The 24425-nt window shown below is 51.6% G+C and overlaps 2 protein-coding genes across 4 annotated transcripts; both read left to right on the forward strand.

Moving 5' to 3' along the window:
* Positions 1-3146: 3146 nt before the first annotated feature.
* On the forward strand, positions 3147-9219 carry SP7 (Sp7 transcription factor; the record flags this gene model as incomplete). The annotated part of the gene is made up of 3 exons (XM_080661064.1): positions 3147-3167; positions 7324-7442; positions 7945-9219. Exon 3 carries the CDS (start codon positions 7978-7980, stop codon positions 9217-9219), a length of 1242 nt encoding a protein of 413 aa, XP_080517190.1. The 5' UTR covers positions 3147-3167; positions 7324-7442; positions 7945-7977.
* A 2167-nt stretch (positions 9220-11386) lies between these two features.
* Positions 11387-24135, forward strand: AAAS (aladin WD repeat nucleoporin). 3 transcript variants are annotated; one of them, XM_080661139.1, is made up of 18 exons: positions 11387-11465; positions 13721-13861; positions 14156-14373; positions 15021-15148; positions 17079-17134; positions 17439-17530; positions 17700-17746; positions 18005-18103; positions 18401-18544; positions 21592-21712; positions 22290-22414; positions 22602-22662; positions 22797-22887; positions 23094-23187; positions 23271-23338; positions 23471-23552; positions 23664-23748; positions 23877-24135. In XM_080661139.1, the coding sequence occupies exons 3-18, from the start codon at positions 14251-14253 to the stop codon at positions 24099-24101; spliced, it is 1641 nt and encodes a 546-aa protein (XP_080517265.1). In that variant the 5' UTR covers positions 11387-11465; positions 13721-13861; positions 14156-14250; the 3' UTR covers positions 24102-24135. The 3 variants fall into 3 exon arrangements, with proteins under 3 accessions (XP_080517265.1, XP_080517266.1, XP_080517267.1); XM_080661140.1 differs by lacking the exons at positions 11387-11465; positions 13721-13861; positions 14156-14373 and adding an exon at positions 14436-14540; XM_080661141.1 differs by lacking the exons at positions 11387-11465; positions 13721-13861; positions 14156-14373 and adding an exon at positions 14513-14754.
* The last annotated feature ends 290 nt before the right edge of the window (positions 24136-24425 follow it).

Below are 24425 nucleotides of genomic sequence, written 5' to 3' on the forward strand. Positions count from 1 at the left end.
CAGGGTCCTGAGGGAGGCAGCTGGGGGCTTCAGGCAGCCCCTCTGCCTGGCTTTGGGACAAATCTTGGGAGGGGACCCTGTGTCCAGGGACTGGCCCCTGATATGGGCCCTGGCTCATATCTTCCCGGGGACACTGCTCCTACCTTCCTCTTTCTTCCCTGGCACTACTGCTCCTTCCCAGATAGGATTAGGGCTTAAGGTCCCCAAAAAGGAAGTAGAGAAGGTTCACCCTCCTTGTCCCCCAAATCTTCTCCCCAACCCTGCACCCTTTTCCATCCTTTCCTCATTCCTCTTTTTGCCCTTCACTCTCTTCCTTTTCTCCCCAATTTAGTTTGAGCCTAATGCCTCTCCCACCTGCCATTTCTTCTCCGGAGTCTAGACTTTTCTCCTCTGCCTCAGTTGCCTGCCTCACCAACTGGACTTGAGTTTTTTTGCTACTGGTGCAGTAATTTCTCCAAAGCTTCCCCATCTTCTTACCAACTTCTGAGTGTGTTTGTGTGTGTGTGTGTGTGTGTAGGGGGAGCAGAACGCCATCTGGCACATCAGGCTCAGATGCCCCCCCACCAGGGGGAGACTGCGAGGTCACGGGACACCCCACCACGGGCACTTCCTCTTGGGCAGACTGGGTGGGGTGGCCCGTGTAATCATGGAACACAATTATGCGCTATTTATACTCCATCCCCGCCCCCCCACCTGCCTGGCTGCTTTAACCCTCTTGCCTCCTGGGTGCCTGACCAGGCCTCTGGCTATTTTCCTTGTCCTGCCCTTTCTTGAAGCCATTGTCTCCTCATCTTTGTTCCTCTGGGCCAGTTTCTTTTCTTTTTTAGATTTTTTTCTGCTCTCTGTGTTTTGAATCCATGAACCTGGTCCTCTGTTCTCTCTCTCTCTCTCTCTCTCTCTCTCTCTCTCTGCTATAGCGCATAGTATCTCTTCTGATTCTTTCGGATTGTTTCATTTGCTCTGTGTCTCTCGGTCTTTCTGTGTTTCTTCTTTTGCTTCTTTTCCTTTGGCAGCCACCCTGGTTCCCTAAACCTCTCCCCAAAAGTTGGGCCCACAGTGTTCCTTGGGGGAAATCAAATCATTGGGCTGGAATCTAGAACTCCTGGGTCCCTACCCTGAACTTTGATCCTGCCTGATGGTCAAGCTCCCTGGACTTCCACCAGCTCCGTCTCCCTCCCCACCTTTTCCTTGGAGAGCTGGGAGCGCAAAAGGGGCTAGGAAGTGGGCAATCAGGAAGAGAAAGTGAGGGAAATGTGTTGGGGATTGGGGGAGTGGGGAGGGAAGGACAGGGCTCCATTCCTCTGATGGGCAGGGCTGGGATGGGGGAGAGGGGTGTGTTGGAGAATAACTTGTAAAACAACCCCAGCTGGCTGGGCCCCTACATGGGAGAGATGCTGGTTCTACTACTTGGCTGCCTAGTCCTCTCTCTCCCACAAACTTACCTCAGGATCCAGGTTTCAGTTAACAGACTTTTTGGTTTCCCTCTCCCAACCTTCCTTCTCTTCTTCCCCATTTTGATAAGAAGTCCTGCCTAAACTCTAACTTCAGTTCTTCCTGCTGCAGAGGGAACTGATGCATGGCAATGGGAAAGGGAACCAGGAGCTCCCTCCGAGGAAAGCATGATCACTCATGAGAACTACCCATCAAAGGATGAATTGATGTGTGGCCAGGAGGGACCTGGGGAGGGTAACTGGCAAGGAATAATGGAGGCTAGGAAGGACATAACTTTTTTGGGGCTTAATCCAAAGGGGCTAGGCTTGAGCATGGATGAGTTGACCCAATGACCTTTTACTCCCACTCTCATTCCTGCCTGCCTTAATTTTTCCAGAATCAGAAGATCCAGGTTCTGCTCCATAGAGTGAGGTAGGCCTAGGTGCCACTTCCTAGGAGGCATTGGGAAGAAGACTGCGGAATCCCCAAGCCTATGCCAAGCCCTCCCCACTCTCTGTCCCTCCCCCCAGGCCTTGCTCTGGACCCTACCTCAGTGATCCTAAAAGCCTGGGCAGCAGAAGCCTTCACCCCACAGTTCTCCCTCCTGTCTTTCATAATACACATACACACACACACATGCATGTACACACACATGCACATACACACTGCTCTCCTGATCTAGAGGTGGGTGACTGGGGAAACAAGCATCTCTGTGGTCAACTCGGGTGTGTATGTGGTGTGTGTGCCTCCAGCCATGTCACTGAGCTCATTTGTGTGTGGATTTGTCTGTGTTCATTCATGACAGTGGCTGTGTCCCTGTGGGTAACACTCTGTGTACGTGTGCATGTATCATCCTATGTTTGTCCATGAGTGTGTATGCTGTGTGTTCCAGTCTCTCTGTGTGAGTGTCGTCCCCAATCCCCCATCCCCCCCCTGGATCTCTAATTAGTGGTTTGGGGTTTGTTCCTTTTCCCTCCTGTTCCTTCCCTCAGCGGCAGCAGCAGCAGCAGCAGCCTCAGCAGCAGGAGTAGCAGCCGAGCAGCAGCCAGAACGCTGGAGTCAGTAGGATTGTAGGATTGGAGCCCAAGTGGGAGCAGGAGTGGAGCTGGCCTGGGAGAGGAGCCGAGCCCTCCCAGGACCCTCAGGCCACCTACTGCCTGCACTCCCACTGCCAGACCTCCAGAGAGAAGAGACCCAGGACACCCAGCCCCAGATCCCCCAGGTATCTGACACTGGAGAGTGCTGGGAGGGGTTCCCATAGATGCCCATGAGATTGCTGGGGGCAGGGGTGTGGGACACCTGGGCCCACCAACCTTTCAACCCTTCTCCTCAGCAGCCCCCAGGACGCCCTGACTACTTGCCCATGTCCTTATCCCCCTCCGGCTTCCACCCCTTCCCTGGGAGCCCTTTCTCCTCTCCCGCCCAGATCCCTTCTTTGGGGAGCTCAGCAAATGGAGCAGGAAATTTGGACCCTCTGCCTCCCTCTCTCGCCCTGCTCATTGGATCCGGAGCCTTCTCCTCTGGGAAAGCTGTAATTAGAGGGTGGATCCCTACAGACAGAGAGCAGCCCCCCCACTCCCACCCCCCCAGTCCCTTCTAACTTTAGATCTCTTCTCTCCCATTCTCCCATTCTCCCTCCCTCTCCCTCTCCTTCTTTCTCCGGCTCGGCTCTCTCCATCTGCCTGGCTCCTTGGGACCCGTTCCCCAGCCTCAGGATGGCGTCCTCCCTGCTTGAGGTAACTGCCCCTTCTCCCTCCCAGGACACCAGCCACAATCTCAATGGTCCTCCTCCCTCCCCGCCCGCCCCCCACCTCCCAACTCACTCAGACAGTTGCTGTGGTGCTTGTCACTTTCAAGGGTCCCTCTGATGAGGAGAGAGGTGTGGGGTTAGAGGAGGGGGACAAGGGGACAGGAGAAAGGAGGGGAGGAGAGCAAAACCAGGGGTCAGAGAGCAGTCTAAGGAAGAGGAGAGGAGATTAGGCAAAAAGAAGGCAGGACCCCTATGGTCAACCAAGCACACCAACTCTGAGGAATGCAAAGGGGATGGAGAAAGGTGCTATTGGAGGGGACAGTGGGAAAAGAAGGGTGAGACACAGGTAAGCTGGTAGCACACAGGGGGAGAAAGAGAAGGTGATAGGACTGGTTGAGCGGGCACAGAGTGGCAATTGGGTATAGTTCCTTGGGGGTCCTGTCTCCTAGAACTCAGCTTGAGCAGTGTCTTGTCTAGTTAGTAGGTGGGAAGGGGCTGGGCCTCTGGGCTGGTGTGTATAGGAGAGGAGGTGGGCTAGGAGAGAAGGGAGAAGGGCAGTCCTGTGCCTCAGTGCCTGAGCGGGGGCTGACCAGAGGAACTGGGCCCAGGCCTGAGAGGAACCAAGGAGGAGGGCCAGGGTCTGAGGCCGCCTGCCCAGCTCACAAATATTTAGCTTTCAGCCAAAGACAAACTCAGCTCTATTTTGGGAGTGGGAGGCTCCAGGGCGGACTGGGCCACTTCCCCTCCAGGCTGGGACCCCAGCATCTCTTTCCTCTGGCACTGGGAATGGAGGGAACTAGGGCACCATGGGGGTCAGGATTTCGGGGTCTTGAGAAATCACTGATTCTACCAGGGCTCCTGAAGGAGTCATGGCACATAGTTGGAAAGGGGGACTCAGCAATTCAGAGCCTGTTTTATAACGTCCTGAGTTTTCTCGGCTTCTGGGTCTCTGACTCTGTTTCTCTGTCACCATCTCTGACCTGCTGTCTGGGTCCCTCCATGGGAATTTGTAGCCAGAGAGGCCTCCCTTAAAGTCGACCTTCTTATGTGGCCTTGAATCTTGCATATTCTTGGGCACCTCAGGAGCCCCCATCTCTGTTTCCTGTGCCCTAGCTCAGGTCCCAGGGGTGATGGGCCAAACAGGAAGCCAACTCATTCAGCCTGCAGGAGCGGTGTGTGTGAGATGGCACTGGAGTCTTAATGCCTGTGTTTATTGGCCTGAGTGTAAGTGTTAGAATGTAAAGCAGGACTGCATGCGTGGCTGGCTTTTTGAGAGCACAGGTGTGTGTGTGTGTGTGTGTGTGTGTGTGTGTGTGTAAGCTGGGGCATATTTGTTAGTCCAGGTGGGGAATGGTGTATGGGTAAGGCTGAGAGACAGTTTGTGACTGAATTTGAGGGAATGACATACAAGGCAATGGGGTGGACACCATGTCCCTTGTCAGTACTCTTACCCAGTCAGGAGTCCCAAGTGTTGCAATGGGGGCAGACTGCTCTCCCTGTCATCTCTCCACTAGACTCTATATGGGGCCATCATTGAATCACTGGTTGGTCTTGAGGAAGCAGGAGGACTAAGGTGCATGGAAATCCTGGGTCCACCCAAGGCAGGGGCAGTGTCAGTGGGTGTGGGCGTCACACCAGAGTTGCCAGCGTGGCACTGGTGCCTAGGGAAAAAGGACCCAAAGGCCTGCTGGAAAGACACCAGACTGGGATAGCACTTGGCAAGAGGAATGTGCCATGAAAACTGGGTTTCCATGTCCCTCACTCCCTGTGAGCTGGAGATGTTCCAACATAAAGGCATTCCAGTCCCTCTGTGTCTTTTACCAATTTTGGGGCACCTGGGTCCTCGACTTCCCTTCCCCTTCTCCGCAGCCACCACCACCAGGAAGCCCTCAGCCTGGTATGGGTGGGATCTTTGACAGTGGGAAGAACTTGGGGTTCAGACAGGGACACAGTTGCTGCTTGATGGGAAGCTCACCTGGGCTGAGTGAGATGCAGGAGAACAGGCAGGAGGGGAGTATGGCAGTCAGGGCCAGGTGGAGATGGAGAACTGGAAGTTGGGAGAACAAAACGACTTGGGAGGAGGTTGAAAAAATGGACAACTGGAAACTGGGACCTTGGGTGCTCAGAACCGATGGCCAGTCAGTCCTCAGATATACCGTAGCGAATATTCCAGTGGCAAGTCAGCCTGGCGCTGGGAACACCTTCCCAGCCGCACATCTGGGTGAGAGAGCTGGGACAGCTCGTCTTGTTCCTCCTTCAGAGGCCTCCCCTTCCATACTTGAAGTCTGCTTTGTGGTGGTGTTGTTTTAAGGAATAGTGGGTGGGAGAAGGTGGGCGTAAAAACAATTGAAAGGTAAGACTCCTGGGTCCTGAGAAGGTAATGCATTTGATTAGGTATGAGGGCTCATATTTAGAACCCCTCACCAGGACCCTCTCCCCAGTTCTCAGGAGAGCGCAAGCAGCCAGAGAAGGAAACTGAGTCTGTGGTTAAACTTAGCCAGGGGCCCAGCTCTTGGCTTCTAGAACAGTCTGAGTGGGCCTGATGTCTCACTCCCTTTCCCTTGCCTCCAGGGCCCCTGAGGGCCTCCGCTCCCCAGGGCTGGGGTCTCCTGTTGGCCTGGGGCTGCTTGCCTTCTTTCACCCCTCCTTCCCTCCCCACAGCTGGGTGGGGTCCCTGGGCTTGGCTGAGGCCCCTGTGGCCACAGTGTGAGGGCCGGGCGGGGGACGGCGTCGGCGTTTTTAAAAATAAACCGACCGCAGGGAAACCAACGGAGCCGGCCCGGGCTGGGCAGAGGGGGAGGGGGCAGTCAGGGGAAGAAGGCGGGAGAAGCGGCCTGGTCTGGGGGTGTTTTGGGGCCCAGCACCGTGGTGGTTTTCTTAGGTAGGAAATCTGCTTTCTTCCTTCCCCTCCCCCCCCTCCCCCTTTCTCTTCCTCCTTTTCCCTTCTGTTTTCCTTTGCCTTCCTAGCCCAGTCTCTTTCCACCTCTCTTTGTTTATACTGGTCTCCTCTAGCTCCCTCCCTTTTGTCTTTCCACCTTTCTGCTCTGTTGGGTCCCTGCCGTTTCTGTCCCCAGTGCCAGTTTCCCCCTCTGTTTCCCTTCCCCCACCTCTGGGGGCTTTTACATCAGTTCCTCACCCTGTGCCGGGGCTTGGCTCCCATGTCTCTGGGTCTCTGCCTCTCCCCTTCCTACTCCATGTTTCTCGCTCCCTTTCTGCTGGGACCCTGCTCCTGCCCCAGCTGCTACCACGCCTCAGCCCACCCTCTGCTTGGGGCATCAGAGGCTCCAGGGGAACCCTGGCTGGGAAGCACCAGGGCTTTCATCATGGCCAGATTTGAGGGAGGTTTTGGTGCCTCAGATTTGGGAGTCCATGTCCAGGGAGGTAATTGGGCAGGAGCATCAGGTTTGCACTTGGGGAGCAGTGCAGGAGTGTTGACTGCACACGCCCTTCACTGCAACTCGAAGACCCTAGACCTACCTTGAGGATTGGTGTCACTCACACACAACATGCTGGCAGGCAGGTCTGGGAACCCTGGGCTCCTGGGTTCTTTTTCAGCTTTACTGAAGGCACCGCCAAGTACATTGGCTTTTGAGGATCCCAGTCAGGGAACTGTCCAGGGTCAGCTTTTGAGGACATTTTTTTTTTTTTTTTTGGTGGGATTCTCAGTAATGGATGCCTATCTATGCCAGCCAGGAATTCTGGAGGGCACCTCCTCCCAGGCAGTCCCAGGGAGGAGTACCAGGCTCCTAAGGGAGGACTAGACTGGTAGCAACAGCAGGAGGGGCATTAAGGGCATTCTTAAAGACCCTCATGCCCCACATCTGCATAGCTTTCTTCACTCACTGTGATGGAAGGGTGAAGAGAGACCAGCTACTTGGGCTACGTGTTAGGGGTCACTGAGGCATGGAGGGGTGTGGCTGTGAGCCAGTATCATAGCCACCCCAATTTCTTATCCTGAAGGGGCATGAGGACTTCAAGTTCTTCCACCCCACAAAAGGGGTACCAGCTGGCTCCACGAAGCAGGAGGTGCCCACTGCCCGCTTGAAAGACATTCTTGCCTCAGCCACAGTCTTGGCTTGGCGGCAGCCCTGTTCCCTCTCAATGTCTCAGTGTCTCAGCCATCGCTTCCTCTTGCTCCCAAGGCCCAGAGTCCCTGCCAAGAGATTCCTTACCAGGGACATGAGGACAAGGCCTTGGGGAGACCAGCCTGGGCCACTGCCTTTGTCAGGAGCTGAAGTGGAGACAGGAAGTGAAATATGGGGTAATGCTGGGAAAATCTGGAATGGGGGTAACTACAGTCCCCTAATATTTTTCCTCCTTCCCAGGCTGCTCTTTGAGCCTCATCTTTCCTCTCCAAGTCCCTGACTATGGCCTCTGCTCCAGACCACTCCCAGGGATCAGGATCCCTAATTCTTACCTCATCCAGGTGTGGCAGCTCTTCTCTGGGCTCTTTAAGAGGCATCTCCTGTTTCTCTGAGGCCTTTGCATACCCCCAGCTACATCACAGTGAACCCTGCTTCTTGCCTCCTTAATTGGGTGTTAAGCTGTAGTCTTGGCTTCTGCTTTCCTTCCACAATGCCACCTGAGCTCTGTCCTGGGACCCAGTCCTCGCTGGCCACTCCTCTTACCTCTACTTCCCCATTCTCTCCAATTCTTCCCTGACCCCTCTGTTCTCTTCTCCTTGTGTCGAGGTTGAAATCCTAGTTTACCATCTCTCTGTATTCTCCTCCTCTCCCCTAACTAGCGCTTCCATGTCTCCCCAGGAGGAAGCTCACTATGGCTCCAGTCCCCTGGCCATGCTGACGGCGGCGTGCAGCAAATTTGGTGGCTCCAGCCCTCTGCGGGACTCAACAACACTGGGCAAAGCAGGCACAAAGAAACCGTACTCTGTGGGCAGTGACCTCTCAGCTCCAAAAACCATGGGGGATGCCTACCCAGCCCCCTTTTCAAGCACCAATGGGCTCCTCTCACCTGCAGGCAGTCCTCCAGCACCCACCTCGGGCTATGCCAATGACTACCCTCCCTTTTCTCACTCTTTTCCTGGGCCCACAGGCACCCAGGATCCTGGGCTTCTAGTGCCCAAGGGACACACTTCTTCTGACTGCCTGCCTAGTGTCTACACCTCTCTGGACATGGCACACCCCTATGGCTCCTGGTACAAGGCAGGCATCCATGCAGGCATCTCACCAGGCCCAGGCAATGCTCCTACACCTTGGTGGGACATGCACCCTGGGGGCAACTGGCTAGGAGGCGGGCAGGGCCAGGGTGATGGGCTGCAAGGGACATTGCCCACAGGCCCTGCTCAGCCTCCATTGAACCCCCAGCTACCCACCTACCCAGCCGACTTTGCCCCCCTTAATCCAGCCCCCTACCCAGCTCCTCACCTTCTGCAACCAGGGCCTCAGCATGTCTTACCCCAAGATGTCTATAAATCCAAGGCAGTGGGCAATAGTGGGCAGCTGGAGGGGAGTGGTGGAGCCAAAACCCCTCGTGGCACAGGCACAGGGGGCAGTGGTGGATATGGGGGCAGTGGAGCAGGGCGCTCCTCCTGTGACTGCCCTAACTGCCAGGAGATAGAGCGCCTGGGGGCAGCAGCAGCTGGGCTGCGGAAGAAGCCCATCCACAGCTGCCACATCCCGGGCTGTGGCAAGGTGTATGGCAAGGCCTCACACCTGAAGGCGCACTTACGCTGGCACACAGGCGAGAGGCCCTTCGTCTGCAATTGGCTCTTCTGTGGCAAGAGGTTCACCCGTTCGGACGAGCTGGAGCGCCACGTGCGCACTCACACCCGGGAGAAAAAGTTCACCTGCCTGCTCTGCTCCAAGCGCTTTACCCGGAGCGACCACTTGAGCAAACACCAACGCACCCATGGCGAGCCAGGCCCAGGGCCCCCACCCAGCGGCTCCAAGGAGCTGGGGGAGGGCCGCAGCGTGGGGGAAGAGGAGGCCAATCAGACACCCCGACCTTCAGCCTCTCCGGCACCCCCAGAAAAAGCCCCTGAAGGCAGCCCGGAGCAGAGCAACCTGCTGGAGATCTGAGCTGGGTGGAGGGTCTCCAGCCCCAGGGCTGCTTGCCAGCCTCTCCTGGCTCCGTGGACCACTGCTTGCCCCTTGCTCCTTTGCCCCATGCATGCTGCCCTTTGGGGTGCTCTCCATCTCTCCCAGGCTATTCTGAGCCTTGGTATCTCCCTGCATGCCTCCTCAGCTCCCCTCTTCCCCTTGCCATAAGCCCATCCCACAAACTCTCATCTTAGGCCCTCACCTTGTGCCCGATTTCTGTACTCTGGCTTCCTAAACTCTTCTCTCGCCCTTGCTCACAGCTTCTCTCTCTTCTGCTCTTACCACACCAACTCACTTTCCTTCCATGTGGACTCCCAACACTTCATTTCTCTATCTTATTAACTCCTTGACATCCATCCTTTCTGCTTCCCAAGCTTATTTACCACTACCCCTTTGCTTCCAGGCTCCAGTCTCCCCAAGTTCTTATTCCACTGCTGTCCCTGCTCCAGAGCATTCTTCCTTTTTACAAACACAATGATGATAACGATGATGATGATGATGATAATGATAATTTATTGCCCCCTAGTGGCCTCTTCATTAGGGACCAGAGTTAGGGGGATTGGGGTTAGTGACCTGGCAGGGAGCAGGGTACTAAAAGGGGGGCAGACCAGTGGGGATCTGATCCCAAAGATGGGGTGACCCCAGGGTCAGGGAGGCTGCCCCCAGGCCTGTATATTTAACCCCTATGTTCCAAGAGAAATGAATAATAATAATAATTCTATTTATCTAAGTTATGATGACAGGTCAGGTAGAGTGAGCTGGGGAGGGGGGAGGAGGTCCATTTCTGCTACGGAAATTTTAGCCAAATGCATCTCTGTATAGAAGAAGTGTTAGTAGAGATCTTGTTAATAGAATTTCTATCATCAGGGTCTCAGTTAAAAGGGTTTCTCTTTTAATGGAATCTGCTACTAGGATTGGTTAGCTTGATCTGTTAAAGAGTGATGGGGTATCTCTCAATTAGGGGATCCCTAATATTCCCACCCCCAGCCAGAAGCTGTGAAACTTCAAGTCCTATGGAGGGGGGAGGGGGACTGGAATTACCCCAGCTTCCTCAAACCCAGAACCAGTTCTTCCACTTCTCCTCCCGACACCATGACCCCATCAGGCTAATCCCTTGTTGCCATGGTTATGGAGAATTTACAGCTGCCATTTCAGACAGGCTCATTGGAGAAGCCCACCTAACAGGAGGAGGACATTGGTTTAGAGGTGCCTCTCCTGAAGAATAGGTGGGGAAGGTTTTCTCTGGGATCAGATTAAAATAAATCAAGTATTTATTGAGTGCCTACTCTGTGAACAAGGCTGGTGCCTAGAAGCCATGAAAAAGAAGTTATAGAGCTAGGAGGACATAGGTCCCTAAGCTGATTTGGGTGCGTACATAGGCCCCCAACTTGGGACTTTCGATGCTCCCACCTCCACCTCCAGTGACTTTAAAGCCGCTTTGTGCCTTTGAATACCTTTCCTGTGACTTTGGATCCTCCTTTTCTATCTCCTGCTCCCTCAAGGCCCCCGGTTAAAGGGTTAAAGCCGCTGGAGCTTGGGGAGAGGGTAATAAAATGGAAGGGAAGGGATCATGCCCTCATGGAGTCTTTTCTTTTTTTTAATTTAATAAATAAAAGTTCGATTTTAAACTTTGTCCTAGTGAGAAAAGGGGAATTGGAAGGGAAAAGGGGGAGCCACAGGGTTTTTCTTTGGCAAACTGGGGACTGCGTTCTATGGAGCTGGTTTGCACATTATGCCGCGGGAGAAGCTCCGTCCGCCCGCTCTCCAGCGAGTTCAGTGTTGACCGCGTAAAGCTCTGCAGAGGTGGGAAGGCGGAGAGGTTTCTTCCCTGCTCTTTCTCGGACTCTGCAGCAATGAACCCTGCAGGCCCAGGGAGGGACCCGGACCAACACCGGCCCCGCGGGCGCCGGCGCAGCGCGGCCTCACGCGCGGCCCCAGACCTACCAAGGGGCGGCTCCCGCGGGCGCCCCGGCCTGGCACGTAACCCGCCCCTGTCCCGGCCGCAATCAGTCGTGCCCGCCGCGGAGTTAGCGGAGGAACAAAAGCCAGTCTGTGGCGGCCATCCCCCAGCCACAATAGGGCTTTGTGCGGCCCTCACCCCCTAGGGCTCCCCTGCTGGACTAAGAGGGCTCTCGGGCCGTGCCCCCGGGCCCCGGCCCGACTGCGAGGGCGCCCCAGCCCACGGTCCCTCTCGCGGGCTCGGGAGCCGCGTGGAGGCTCCAGAGGTAGCGGGTGGGCGGGAGGACGTGGGGGCCCAGGGGTGGCGGGTCCGAGGCGGGGAGCCGGGCGGTCTCGGGGTGCCAGCCCCCTCCCCACTCGGCCGCCCTCCGCCAGGTGCGAAATCTCCTGCCCTCCGGCGCGGCTTCAAAGACGCTTTGAAGAAATCCGCGTTCCGAGGATGTCTCGGGGGGCCAGGGCCGGGGGGCGGCTACAGGCGGGGGACGCTGGAAGCTGGCCCGCGAGAAGAGACCTGGAGTGGACCCCGGATTCCCGCCCCCGCCCGCTCGGAGACCCCCCAGGGCCTGGCCCGCTCGCCTCCCGGTCTCCGCCTGTCCGGTGCCAGCTCCAGCCCGCCGCAGCCCCGCGGTCCTCCCCTCCCCAGCCCCTCGGCCCCTTTCATCTTCCCTAGACTCCGCTTGGGGTTTTGCTGGTTTCTGGGAGATAAAAACCGCCTCAAACAGCGGCGGCGCGCCGCCAGGACAAACAGGGCTGGGCGGGCCATGTGCGCCTGGTTACCGGCCCCGGACGGGTCGCCGGGAAGGGGCGGCGGGCCGAGCTCCAAGCACCCAGGCTCCTGTGATGCCTCCCAAAGTGGGGGGACCATGTCAGAAGTCTCGGGCAGCAGCCCGGGCGCTGCCTCGGTTTCCCGCCCAGGTCGTAGGGTGTTGTTGGAGACCTCCCGCTAAGCTCTCCTGCCCCCGGGGCTGTGGGTCACCGTCGCTGTGTCGCCGGGGCGGTCGCGCCCCCTGGTGAAGTTAGTGGGGAGTGCGCTAGGCCTGCGCTTCAGTCTCCCTAGAATCTGCAAGTTGTGAAAACCATTCTAGGAACATTAAATAAGGAGTATGGGGAAGGCGGTGTCGGAATGTGAATACACAGAGTACAGTTCCTCCTTCCAGTTCCCATCGCGGGCTAAGAGGCAAGCACCCACCCACTAATTATAACACAACCTCTTGGTGAAAATCAGGCTTCATCAAAGGGAGGTGGAAGTTGCAGGCCGAGGCCATAGTAACTTCCTGGGGGTATCTTTGGGTTGCATGGTGTCACGCCTGAGGCAAAACAAAATCTTTGTGGTGGGTTCTCAGCGCTTTCCACTAATCTGTCAGAGTCAGAGACTCCCTCTACCTCCAAACCCGTCCTGCTTCCCCTTCCCAAGGAGAACTTCCCTAACTAGTTTCCCAAAGGGTTTTTACATTATGCTCTTTAAGCCTTCTGGGACTTCCCAGGCTACAGTGAACGGATCTAGCAAAATTGTTCTGTGTGGTATCACCTGGGAGCTTTATGGAAATTTAGCTTCACAGGTCCACTCAGAATCTGCATTTTAGCAAGATCCTCAGATGAGTCCTATGGCCATTAACATTCTAGAGTCCTTGTTTTCTGACCTGGGAATAACTCTTGGTAGAAAGGAGCAGCAGATACAGAATCTAAGAATGCTAAACTATAATGCACCCTAGAACCTACCATGAGATGAGCAGTTCTTGGGAGTGAGGACTGTGCCTCAAAAATTTCTCTGTCCCGTCCTAGCTGGTTTGGCTCAGTGGATAGAGCATCAGCCTGAGGACTGAAAGGTCCTGGGTTTGAATCTGGTCAAGGCCATATGCCTGAGTTGCAGGCTCAATCCCCAGTAGGGGTCGTGCAGGAGGCAGCCAATCATTGATTCTCTCTCATCATTGATGTTTCTATGTCTCTCTCCCTCTCCCTTCCTCTATATCAATAAAAACATATTAAAAAAATTTCTCTGTCCCCAGAGCATGGTCCTTGGAATTTGCTCATTAACATTTGTTAAGTGAATGAACCAATGCCTAAGTCGTTTAGTCCATGACAGTTATGGCTAATGATCTCTGATATCTGTTTAGCAGTTTATAATTTAGCAGTTTATAATTTATAAGCAGATCTCTGATATCTGTTTAGCAGTTTATAATTTATTAAATGGCTTCATTTTCATTTTGAATGGGAAACAACCACATGAAATAATTAGGACACTGCAAGTGAAGAAGCGGAGGCTTAAAGAATTCAATGATTTTTCCCAAGGTCATGTAGCTGTAAGCCGAGGAGCCCCCATTCTGCATTAGACTCCTTGGAGTTAGAATAAGATCAATTTCACTTTTATTTTGAAGTTAGAATGCCTGGTTTTGATATTTTTAGGTCAGATTTCTCAGTGTCTTGTTCTCCTCATGGGGTTGTTGTAAAGATTATACAAACGCTTATAATAAATGCTCAGGAAATTTTACTGTTTTCCAACTGTTCCCTCCTTTCCTTCCAGGACGCCTAGCCCTGTGGGCCCTAGGTTCTGGCAGCAGCAACACTCTCACTCTCAATGACTTTTCTTCTCCTGGAGGCTTTCCAGCCCATGTGACCTGTGTCTTCCTCGGTGCGATTCACAGTCCTGGGAGGGTTAAATAAGGTACTTCCCTGAACGTGGCTTATTTGGGGCTTTCCAAGCGCTGAGAGAGTGGGAGACTGTATTTGGGAATTCGGAACTGGGAAAAACAGCAGCCCCACAGGAAAAAAACAAAAACCTCCCAACTAGGGGTTGGCCCTGCGGACGTGTCCACGCCGTTTTCCCTCCAGCCGCCAGGCGGCGCGCGAGGAAGCTCTAGAAGTCTATCCCCCCCGCCCCGCTCCCGACTGCGCAAGCGTCCTTCTTCTTCGTTATTCTCTTCACTTCCGTTGAGCTTTACTTCGCTGTTTGTCCCAGGCGGCTACCCGTACGCATCCGAATCTAGCCCGGGAACTAAGAGAGGCGCTGCATTCACGAGTTTGCCGATTGCGGACGTCTTCAGGACCGGCCTGATGTGCTCCCTAGGGTTGTTCCCTCCGCCTCCGCCTAGGGGCCAAGTCACCCTATACGAGCACAATAACGAGCTGGTGACAGGCAATAGCTATGAGAATCCTCCTCCTGACTTCCGGGGCCAGGTGACCGGGGCGAGGAGGGAGGGGACCTACAGGCAGGCTTGGGGCGGAGTCAGGGAGAACCTGGGGCCCGAGGCTGAGCGGTGGGGGCGGGGTTGGGGTTGCAAGTCCTCACATTGGCGGACTGGAAACTGCCTGGCCCAGGCTGGAGAAGAATAGAAGAGCAGGATGTATTTTAGGGCTGGGATTGGAGGATGAGGGGTGCTGAGAAGCTGTGGGGCAGGCCTAGAGAGAGTGGAGAGAATGTGAGGGAGAAGTACTGAAAAGTTGGGATCAGTATCTGGGAGACCTAGGAAAGCACAACTTGGAGAGTTTTGTTTTTTCCCGTGGTGTTCCTGGGAAGGAAAGGGAAGGAAAAAAGGACATTTATTGAGCGTTTACTCTGTAAGAAGGAGGCTCTGAGTTCGGTGTTCACAAATATTATAAGATTTAATAATCACAACAACCCTATGAAATTTTATTGTAGTTTTACAGATAAGGGAGCTAAGAGCTGTTTTCCGGTTTTTCAAGTGTTGTATTTGTGGAAATGGGAAATGGATCTCTGGAGCCTCTTACCCTTAGTCCAGCCATGGGTCAGAGATGGCAGGGAGTTCAGCAGAGATCTGGGAAAGAGACTGACTCATTGTCAACCTCTCATTTCTGGGCTATAGTGGATCAATTTTCCTGTCCTAAACCTGTCCAAGGACCCCCTGAAGAACCCTGGGAGGCTGGACCATGGCACAAGAACTGCTTTCATCCATCATCGGGAGCAAGTGTGGAAGAGATGCATCAATATTTGGTGAGACATGGCAAAGGGTCTCCTGGAGATGATGAGGTCACCACCCCTCTGTCTCCGCTGCTAGGCTCTCAATCTTCATTGTAGAACTCAAGGCTGTACAACAGTTTTTCTGTTTCAGCTCTAATGACTTGCCTTGCTTTCTGGTTTGATTATGTGAACTTGCTCCCTACTCAGCAAGGTTGGCTATAAGGTTGCAGTGAATAATCTTGTACCTAGGTCATTCATTTTGCACATGTAGTAGTGGAGCCATACTGCCTGGATTAATTTCCTGGCTGTGCCACTTTTAGCTGTGTGACCTGGGCAAATGACTTATTCACTCTGACCCTCAGTTTCTTCATCTGTAAAATGGCACCTGTCTCTCAAGGTTGTAGTGATGATTAAATGAGTTAGTAGATGTAAAACACTTAGAGAACAATGCCTGGCCCATATGAATCCCCTCAAGAGTTAGCTATTATTGTCATTTGTAAAGTGAATTCCTACAAATGAAGTAGCTGGTTTCAAAGGGTATGTTCACTTGTAATTTCATGTGCTGTTCTCAGATAGTCCTCCTTTGAAATTGTGTATACGTAGCCCTAGCTGGGTTTGCTCAGTGGTTAGAGGGTCAGCCTGGGGCGAAGTTCAATTCCTGTCAAGAGCATGTACCTCGGTTGCAGGTTGCAGGCTTGAGCCCCAGCCCCAGTCCGGGCACCGGGGCGTGTGTGTGGAAGACAACTAGTCGGTGTGCCTCTTGCATCAATGTTTCTCTTCTTTCTCTCCCTTCCATTCTCTCTAAAAAAAGAGAAATCAATGGAAAAAATATCCTCTGGCCCTAGCCTGTTTGGCTCAGTGGAGAGTGTCGGCCTGTTTACTGAAGGGTCCCGGGTTCATTTCCCGGTCAGGGCACATGCCGGGGTTGCAGGCTTGATCCCTAGTGTGGGGCATGCAGGAGGCAGCTGATCCATGATTCTGTGTCATCACTGATGTTTCTGTCTCCCTCTCTTTCTCCCTTCCTCTCTGAAATCAATAAAAATATATTTTTAAAAAAGGAAAGAAAAAATATCAAAGAAAAAGAAAAGAAAAGAAAATTGTTCATATTTATAGTTCTACCAGCAGTGTATGAGAGTGCTGTCAAACTTTAGTATTTGGGCCCTAGCTGGGTTGGCTTAGTGAATAGAGCATTGGCCTGCGGACTGAAGGGTCCTGGGTTTGATTCTGGTCAAGGGCACATGCCCGGGTTGTGGGCTCAGTCCCCACTTGGGGGCGTGCAGGAGACAGCTGATCAATGATTCTCTCTCATCATTGATATTTCTCTCTTTCCCACTCTCTTCCTCTCTTGAAATCAATAAAAATATATTAAAAAAAAAACACAAAAAAACTGCAATATTTGGTATTACAGTATAGTTTAATTTGCACGTCTCTTTGTATGTGAGTGAAGTTAAATATCAATTCATTGTCTGAAAGTTATTCAGTCCTGGGCCCTTTCTCACTTTCTGCCTCTCCAGCTGCTGCTTCTCTTCCTGATGTCCCTTAGATGTTGGTGTCCTGGGCTGGCCTTGCAGTTGATGCTCCACACCTGGGTGTTCACTTGTCTGCCAAACACCCCCTCTAATCTGCAGCCAGACTGATCTTTCTAAAATGCCTCTGCTTAATAATCCTTCCGTGGCTTTTCATTCACTGATGTAGGGCTAGTCTTTATTCCTTGACTGGCTCACAAGGCCCTGAAAGACATCTGAGCCTTAGTTGCCTAATTGGTAAAAGGTGCAGAATGTTCATTTTAGTGTGATAATTAAATGAAAGAACAATATATAAAGTGCATGGCACATAGTTGCCACTCAATGAATGTGAATGCTCTTATTTGTAATGCATGTTTATTGAGTGAATGAATGACATTTGTAGAAGGTAGACTGAAGAGATCAGAGTATTCTGACTCACAGCTTCCTCTTCTCATCAGGCGTGATATGGGCCTATTTGGGGTGCTGAATGAAATTGCTAACTCGGAGGAGGAGGGTAAGTATTTCTCCCTCCAGCCCTCTCTAGTTTTGCTATTGGCATCACCCCTTCATAGTCTCCCTAACTCATCCTGGTACCTGTTGGCCCAGCCCCTTTCCCTTTAGCCCTGTTTTCCCCAGCCAGTTGTCTACACTGCTGCCATCTTTACTTCTCCCCTCTACCTACCCCATATATCCCAGAGTGGGTGTCCAGAAACACTTATTCGATAGAAGGACCTGGGGAGTGCTCATCCCTCACCTAAGAGGGTGCCCAGTTAGAGCCCTGTGAATGGTTTAATCAGAGCTGTTTTCTCAACCCACAGTATTTGAATGGGTGAAGACTGCGTCCAGTTGGGCCCTGGCACTCTGTCGATGGGCCTCCTCCCTCCATGGGTCCCTATTCCCACACCTGTCTGTAAGTTTAGCTTTCTCCTCTGGCCCTTCCCACTCCCACCCCACTCTCCATTTCCTTAAGGGCGGGGTGGAGTGGGAAACCTGCAGAAGGTGGGTGTGGTCCAGTGGGAACATTATGGGGATAAGCTCCTTTTGTCCCAGTGAATCCTGGATCCGATTTGATCTTACAGCTCAGGAGTGAAGATCTGATTGCTGAATTTGCCCAAGTCACGAATTGGTGAGTGTACAAGCTCTGAGGCTTTGGTAGGAAGGAAGTCTTGAAACTTGCAGCTTCTTTTGAGGAGAGGGAAGTCTATGCACGGATTCCTCCCACCCCTTTCCTGACTGCCTCCCATATTCTCCTTCTACCTCCCCCCCCAAAAAATAAAAGAAAAGGTAAAAAACAATAATGTCCTTAGTGAAAAGGAATCTGAACTTCTGGGTTGGGGTAAGGATAGGTATAGATTTGGACTCTTCATGCTCATTCCTGCCCCAGGTCCAGCTGCTGCTTGCGGGTCTTTGCATGGCACCCCCACACCAACAAGTTTGCGGTGGCCCTGCTAGATGATTCGATCCGTGTGTATAATGCTAACAGGTATGTGGGAGCCTTCTGGGCAAGCTCTGACTCTTCAGTCTTCATGGTTTAGTCTCCACTTCCCTCTCCCGCCTTGGTCCCAGGAGAGTCCTGCAGTTCCTGGGCCTGGTCCACAGGGCTCCTTCTAGAACTGGATGTGTCCTCTATCCAGATAAAACCTTTATCTTACCCTGTTTCACAATACCCCAGCCCTGGGTAATGAGCTTTCTTCTCTGTAGATTTGCCTCTCAACTCTACTCAGTTCCTCTGAGCCTTAGTGTATCTGTTTGGACTCAGTTTCCAACCCTTTCGTCGCAGCACTATAGTCCCCTCTCTGAAGCACCGGCTGCAGCGAAATGTGGCAGCTCTGGCCTGGAAGCCTCTTAGTGCCTCTGTCTTGGCTGTGGCCTGCCAGAGCTGCATTCTCATCTGGACCCTGGACCCCACCTCCTTGTCTACCAGGTGAGTCCCACTCTGTCTTACCGTGGCCTAAAGGTTGTGGCCCTGCTAGGTGTAGTGAGGAGGTCTCAAAGGAGAAGTTCTTTGTCCTCACAGAAGTTCCCACGGGAGAAGTAGACCTAAGGTCAAGGTGGAGGTGCTAAATACTTTAATCTAGAGAAAGGCACAGAAGTAGGGGCTTCTGGGATTCTGGGAAGTGTGTATCTATGAATTAAGGAGTGGAAAGACTGTCTCTTTTAGAAGACTGTCAGATACAGGTTTAAAGGAAGGTGGGAAGGGAGTTGATATGGATATAAATTGAAACCAATGAAAAATAATCCCCAGGAGAATTAACTAACATAAAACCAGAAACTGGTTCTTTAAATTATGAATAAAGAAAAAAAACTTTTGGTTAGCCTTGTTGAGGTAAAAGAAAATCAAAGTATATATGTTATTTTCAGAATGGGAATGGAGAGATAACCACAGATAGGGAAGAAAATGGAGTTATTAAAGATTATTATATACACGTTTAGACTAAGAGATTTGAAAGTCTAAAGGAAATGATCACTTTTCTAGCAAAATATAAACTACTGAAGTGGATTGTTGAAGAAATTAAAAGGGATGAGCTCTACCACTAAAAAGATGCCAGGCTGACATGGTTTTATGAGAGTTTTATCTAATTGTCAAAGAAAAGATCATCTCCATGCTATTTAATTCAGATCATAGAAAAAGTAGGAAATCCTTCTGATTAATTTTTTACTTTTAATAAACTTTATTTTGGCATAATTTTATTTTATTTATTTAATTTTTTAAAAATTTATTTCAGAGAGGAAGGGAAAGGGAGAGAGAGATAGAAACAGAAACATCAGTGATGAGAGGGAATCATTGATCCTTCAGTCCGCTGGCCGATGATGCTCTATCCATTGAGCTGAATCAGCTAGGGCGATGATTAGATTTTTAACAAAAATAGTGGAGAGTTTTGATATATCCATCATGCAGTTTCCCCATTTTAAATATATTTCCATGTTACATTTGTCAAAACTAAGAAACTGCCCAACTGGCGTAGCTCAGTGGTTGAGCGTTGACCTATGAACCAGGAGGTCACAGTTCGATTCCTGGTCAGGGCACATACCTGGGTGGAGGGCTCAATCCCCAGTGTGGGGCATGCAGGAGGCAGCCGATCAATGATTCACTCTCATTATTTATTTATTTATTTTATTAGTCCTTACCTGAGGATATTTTTTCCATTGATTTTTTTTCTTAGAGTGGGAGAGGGAGAGACAGAAACCAGAAACACCAATGTGAGAGAGATGCATCAATTGGTTGCCTCCCACACATGCACTCAACCAGGGCCGGGAGCCTACAACCGAGGTATGTGCCCTTGCCTGGAATTGAACCCTGGACCCTTCAGTACACAGGCAGACGCTTATTCACTTAGCCAAAGCAGCTGGGGCTCATTATTTATGTTTCTGTCTCTCTCTCCCTCTCCTGTCCTCTCTCTCTAAAAATCAGTAAAAAACATTTATTTTATTTTTATATATATATTTTTTAATATATTTTATTGATTTTTTACAGAGAGGAAGAGAAAGGGAGAGAGAGTTAGAAACATCGATGAGAGAGAAACATCGATCAGCTGCCTCTTGCACACCTCCTACTGGGGATGTGCCCGCAACCAAGGTACATGCCCTTGACCGGAATCGAACCCGGGACCCTTTAGTCCGCAGGCCGACGCTCTATCCACTGAGCCAAACCGGTTTTGGCAGTAAAAAACATTTAAAAAAAGCTGATGCAAAACTGAAATGCCCATGCCTAAATAAATTATGGTTATCTGTTCAGTAGAATACAGGGGAGCTACTGAAAAGAATAAGATAGGTTTCTATGAACTGGAAAGATAACTATGATTTACTGTAATGTTAAAGCGTAAGTTGTAGATCAGTGGCCTACGAAGACCTCATTGGAGCTAAAAGTGGTTATAGTTAAGTGGAAAAGCAAGAGAGTGGCACTAATTCAGGCAGTGGCCTATACCTGTCAGGCCAAATATGTGGCTCTGGAGATGCAAAGCTAAGACACAGTGGTGCCCTCAAGTAGTTCCCTGCCTAGTGTTGGAGGCCAACCCCTAGGCAGCATCTTTATGGCAAGCAGAAAACAATGCAGGAGCAGAGGAGGGAGGCTGATTTTTTTTTTTTTAAAGTTTTTATTTCAGAAAAGGAGGAAGAGGGAGAGAGAGAAACATCAATGATGAGGAGAATCATTGATTTGGCTGCCTCCTGCACGCTCCCTACTAGGGATCGAGCCCACAACCTTGGGCATATGCCTTCGACCAGAATTGAACCTGGGACCCTACAGTCTGCCACTCTATCCACTGAGCCAAACTGGTTAGGGCGGGAGACTGATTCTTATAAGGAAAGGCAAAAACACAGGTTCCGCAGCACAGGATGAGTTCTGGGGAGTGGCAGATGATTCTGGTGAGAAAAGAATTAAAAAAAATTTTTTTTAAAATATATTTTATTGATTTTTTACAGAGAGGAAGGCAGATGGACAGAGAGTTAGAAACATTGATGAGAGAGAAACATCGATAAGCTGCCTCCTGCACACCCTCTGCTGGGGATGTGCCTGCAACCAAGGTACATGCCCTTGACTGGAATCGAACCTGGGACCCTTCAGTCCACAGGCCGACGCTCTATCCACGGAGCCAAACCAGTCAGAATTTATACCAGGCCCTTGGCTAAATGGTCCTTTGGGAAGAGGGCTGTCTTCTCTGGTGGAGCATGACATCTCCCCAGCTTACCAATTCTAGCTTTACTGGTCAGAAAGTTTTATTTCTCCTTGAGGACTGTAGTGAAAGCTTACTCCCTTTTACCCATTTTCCTCTATGGACCTACTGGTGGTGACATTGCCTTTCCTTCCTTATTTTTTTCTTTAACTTGCACAATCCTTATTCATTTCTCCAACTTGGATTTGAGCTCCGAGGGGCCATTGGGATTTGGAAATTTTATCAGGAGGAGGCAAGGAAATAAAATCAGGGGCTTTCTTCATGTCTTCTGACTTCATACCCTATTTCCTCTTGGCAGACCCTCTTCTGGCTGTGCCCAAGTGCTCTCTCACCCTGGGCACACACCTGTCACCAGCTTGGCCTGGGCCCCCAGTGGAGGGCGGCTCCTCTCAGCTTCACCTGTGGATGCTGCTATCTTGGTAGGTTGGTCCCCACCCTTTTGGTCATTGCAGCCACTCCTCAGGTTAAGGAAAGAGCCTTCTTTGCCTAGTGGTGGGAAATGTCCTTTAGGAAGGAGAGGGATAATTGTCCATCCAGTCTTAAACTTACCTAGGGAAGGAGCTGCATCATCCAGACTCAGATTGTAAACATAAAGCTTATTTTTCCTCCTGTTTTTTTTTTTGTTGTTGTTAATCCTCACCTGAGAATGTTTTCTCTATAAGAGTGGAAGGGGGATGGGGGGGAGACAGAGAAACATCGATGTGAGACACATCGATTGGTTGCCTCCTGCACACGCCCCGATCAGGGCTGGGGATCGAGCCTGCAACTGCAGTATGTGTCCTTGTGCCCTTGACCAGAATCGACCTGTGACTCTTCAGTCTATAGGCCAACGCTCTAACCACTGAGCAACTGGCTAGGGCATATTTCCTCCTGTTTTAACAGCCCCTTTCCTGCTCCCTCCCTTTCTGGTTCTTTGTACCTTAAAAGAGGGGAGCCCCTGTGAGATGATAGGGGTGCTTGAGTTTCCTGTCTACTCTCTTGACCCCACTCTCCTAGGTATGGGATGTCTCAACAGAGACCTGTGTTCCCCTTCCCTGGTTTCGGGGAGGTGGCGTTACCAACCTGCTCTGGTCCCCAGATGGCAGCAAAGTCCTGGCTTCCACTCCTTCAGCTGTCTTTCGGTGAGTGGGAGGAGGACAGAGGGAGGGCAAGAATGACCTGGAGAAAGGCACTTGGCTCCTAGAACATGAAGCAGGAAGGACCTTCTGTCCTCATTCTTTGACCTGACCCCGGGACTGACAGAGGGAGTGAAGTTTAAATTTTGGAACCCAGAGGTCCTAAGCTGTGATTTGCTTCTCTCTGGTGCAGAGTCTGGGAGGCCCAGATGTGGACTTGTGAGAGGTGGCCCACTCTATCAGGGCGATGTCAAGTGAGTTTCAAAGAACCTGGGGAGGAGTTAGGGCCCCTGGTTCCGCAAGCTTGTCTCCACACCCCCTCTACTTCTTTTCCTCTTACATTCCCCTATAGACCACCCTTTCCTTGCCTTTTGCTTCCTGATCCCAGACAGGCTGCTGGAGCCCAGATGGAAATCGGCTGCTGTTCACTGTATTGGGGGAACCACTGATTTACTCCTTATCATTCCCAGAACGTTGTGGTGAGTTAGGGGAAATACTTCAGGGCGCAGACCATCTCAGGTAGTCAGAGGGAGGCAAGAACCCTCTGGAATATGCTACTCTGAAGGATAAAGGGAAGTAAAGCAGCTTGGGAGATGAGAGGTGTTGATGCCTGTGATGGAGAGGAGGCAGGGGACAAGTCAGGTGCCCGTTTCCTGTACTTAAGAGCCTCTGCCCTTATCTACAGGTGAGGGAAAGGGGCATGTTGGAGGTGCAAAATCAGCAACGATTGTAGCAGATCTGTCTGAGACAATAGTACAGACACCACATGGAGAGGAAAGGTGAGCTGAGTGGGTGAGGGGGAGAGGCAGTGAAATGTGAGAGACCGTGCTGAACCCTCCCAACCTACTGTTCTGACCCATAGACTTGGGGGAGAGGCTCACTCCATGGTCTGGGACCCCAGTGGGGAGCGTCTGGCTGTGCTCATGAAAGGTAAGAGGTGGGGAGGAGGGACTATGCTCAGGCCTTAGCTACCTTACCAGAGTGTCCATGCCTTGGCTGCAGTTCTCTGCCCCTGCCCTGGGATTCGGCCTCTAGATTCCTTCCTGCATCCATTTCTTACAGGAAATCCCCGGGTCCAGGATGGTAAGCCAGTCATCCTCCTTTTTCGCACTCGCAACAGCCCTGTGTTTGAGCTACTTCCTTGGTAAGTGCTGGGCAGGCCATTAGATCTGGGCTCCTCACCAGCTTTCCCTCACTAAACCCACATCCCCCCCTCTGCCTCTAGTTGCCTGCTTATTGTTTCTTCTCCCCCTAGTGGCATTATCCAGGGAGAGCCAGGAGCCCAGGCCCAGAGCATCACTTTCCATCCTTCCTTCAACAAAGGGGCCCTGCTCAGTGTGGTGAGTAGGCCAGGCTGCGGGGGTTTTCAGGAGTGAGATGGAGGAGCTGAGGGCCTTGGCTGCTGTGTGGCTCTGCCACATGGCCTTTGAGCCCAGCCCGATAAGACTTTTCTTTCTCCTTTCTGCAGTGCTGGTCCACAGGCCGAATTGCCCACATCCCTATGTACTTTGTCAATGCCCAGTTTCCACATTTTAGCCCAGTGCTTGGCAGAACCCAAGAGCCCCCAGCTGCGGGTGGAGCTTCTATTCATGATCTGCCCCTCTTCACTGAGACATCCCCAACCTCTGCTCCTTGGGACCCTCTCCCAGGGCCACCACCTGCTCAGTCCCACTCCCCTCACTCCCACTTCTAATAATAAAAATTTCTTTCTGTATTTCCCACTCAATTATGAGACTCTTCTCAAGGGAATTGCATTAGGGTATAGTGAAGAAAAAAAGGCATGGACTTTGGGTTAAGATTTTGGTTCTGTCACTTTTTAGCCACTTCTCATGAGTTTGTCAAGTTATTTAACCTTAGGAACTGGATGGTTTTCAAATGATTATGAAAGAAAAGCTGAGAAAATACCAAAAGTCCTAAAGGTCTAGCATAGGCTCTGGCACGTAATAGATGTTTCACTTCCCCCAAGTTCCAGCAAGTTCCCAGGATGGTGCAGGTTGGTAATGTGGCAAAGACTTGG

Source organism: Plecotus auritus (assembly GCF_963455305.1).
Source record: "Plecotus auritus genome assembly, chromosome: 3".
Classification (NCBI taxonomy): domain Eukaryota; kingdom Metazoa; phylum Chordata; class Mammalia; order Chiroptera; family Vespertilionidae; genus Plecotus; species Plecotus auritus.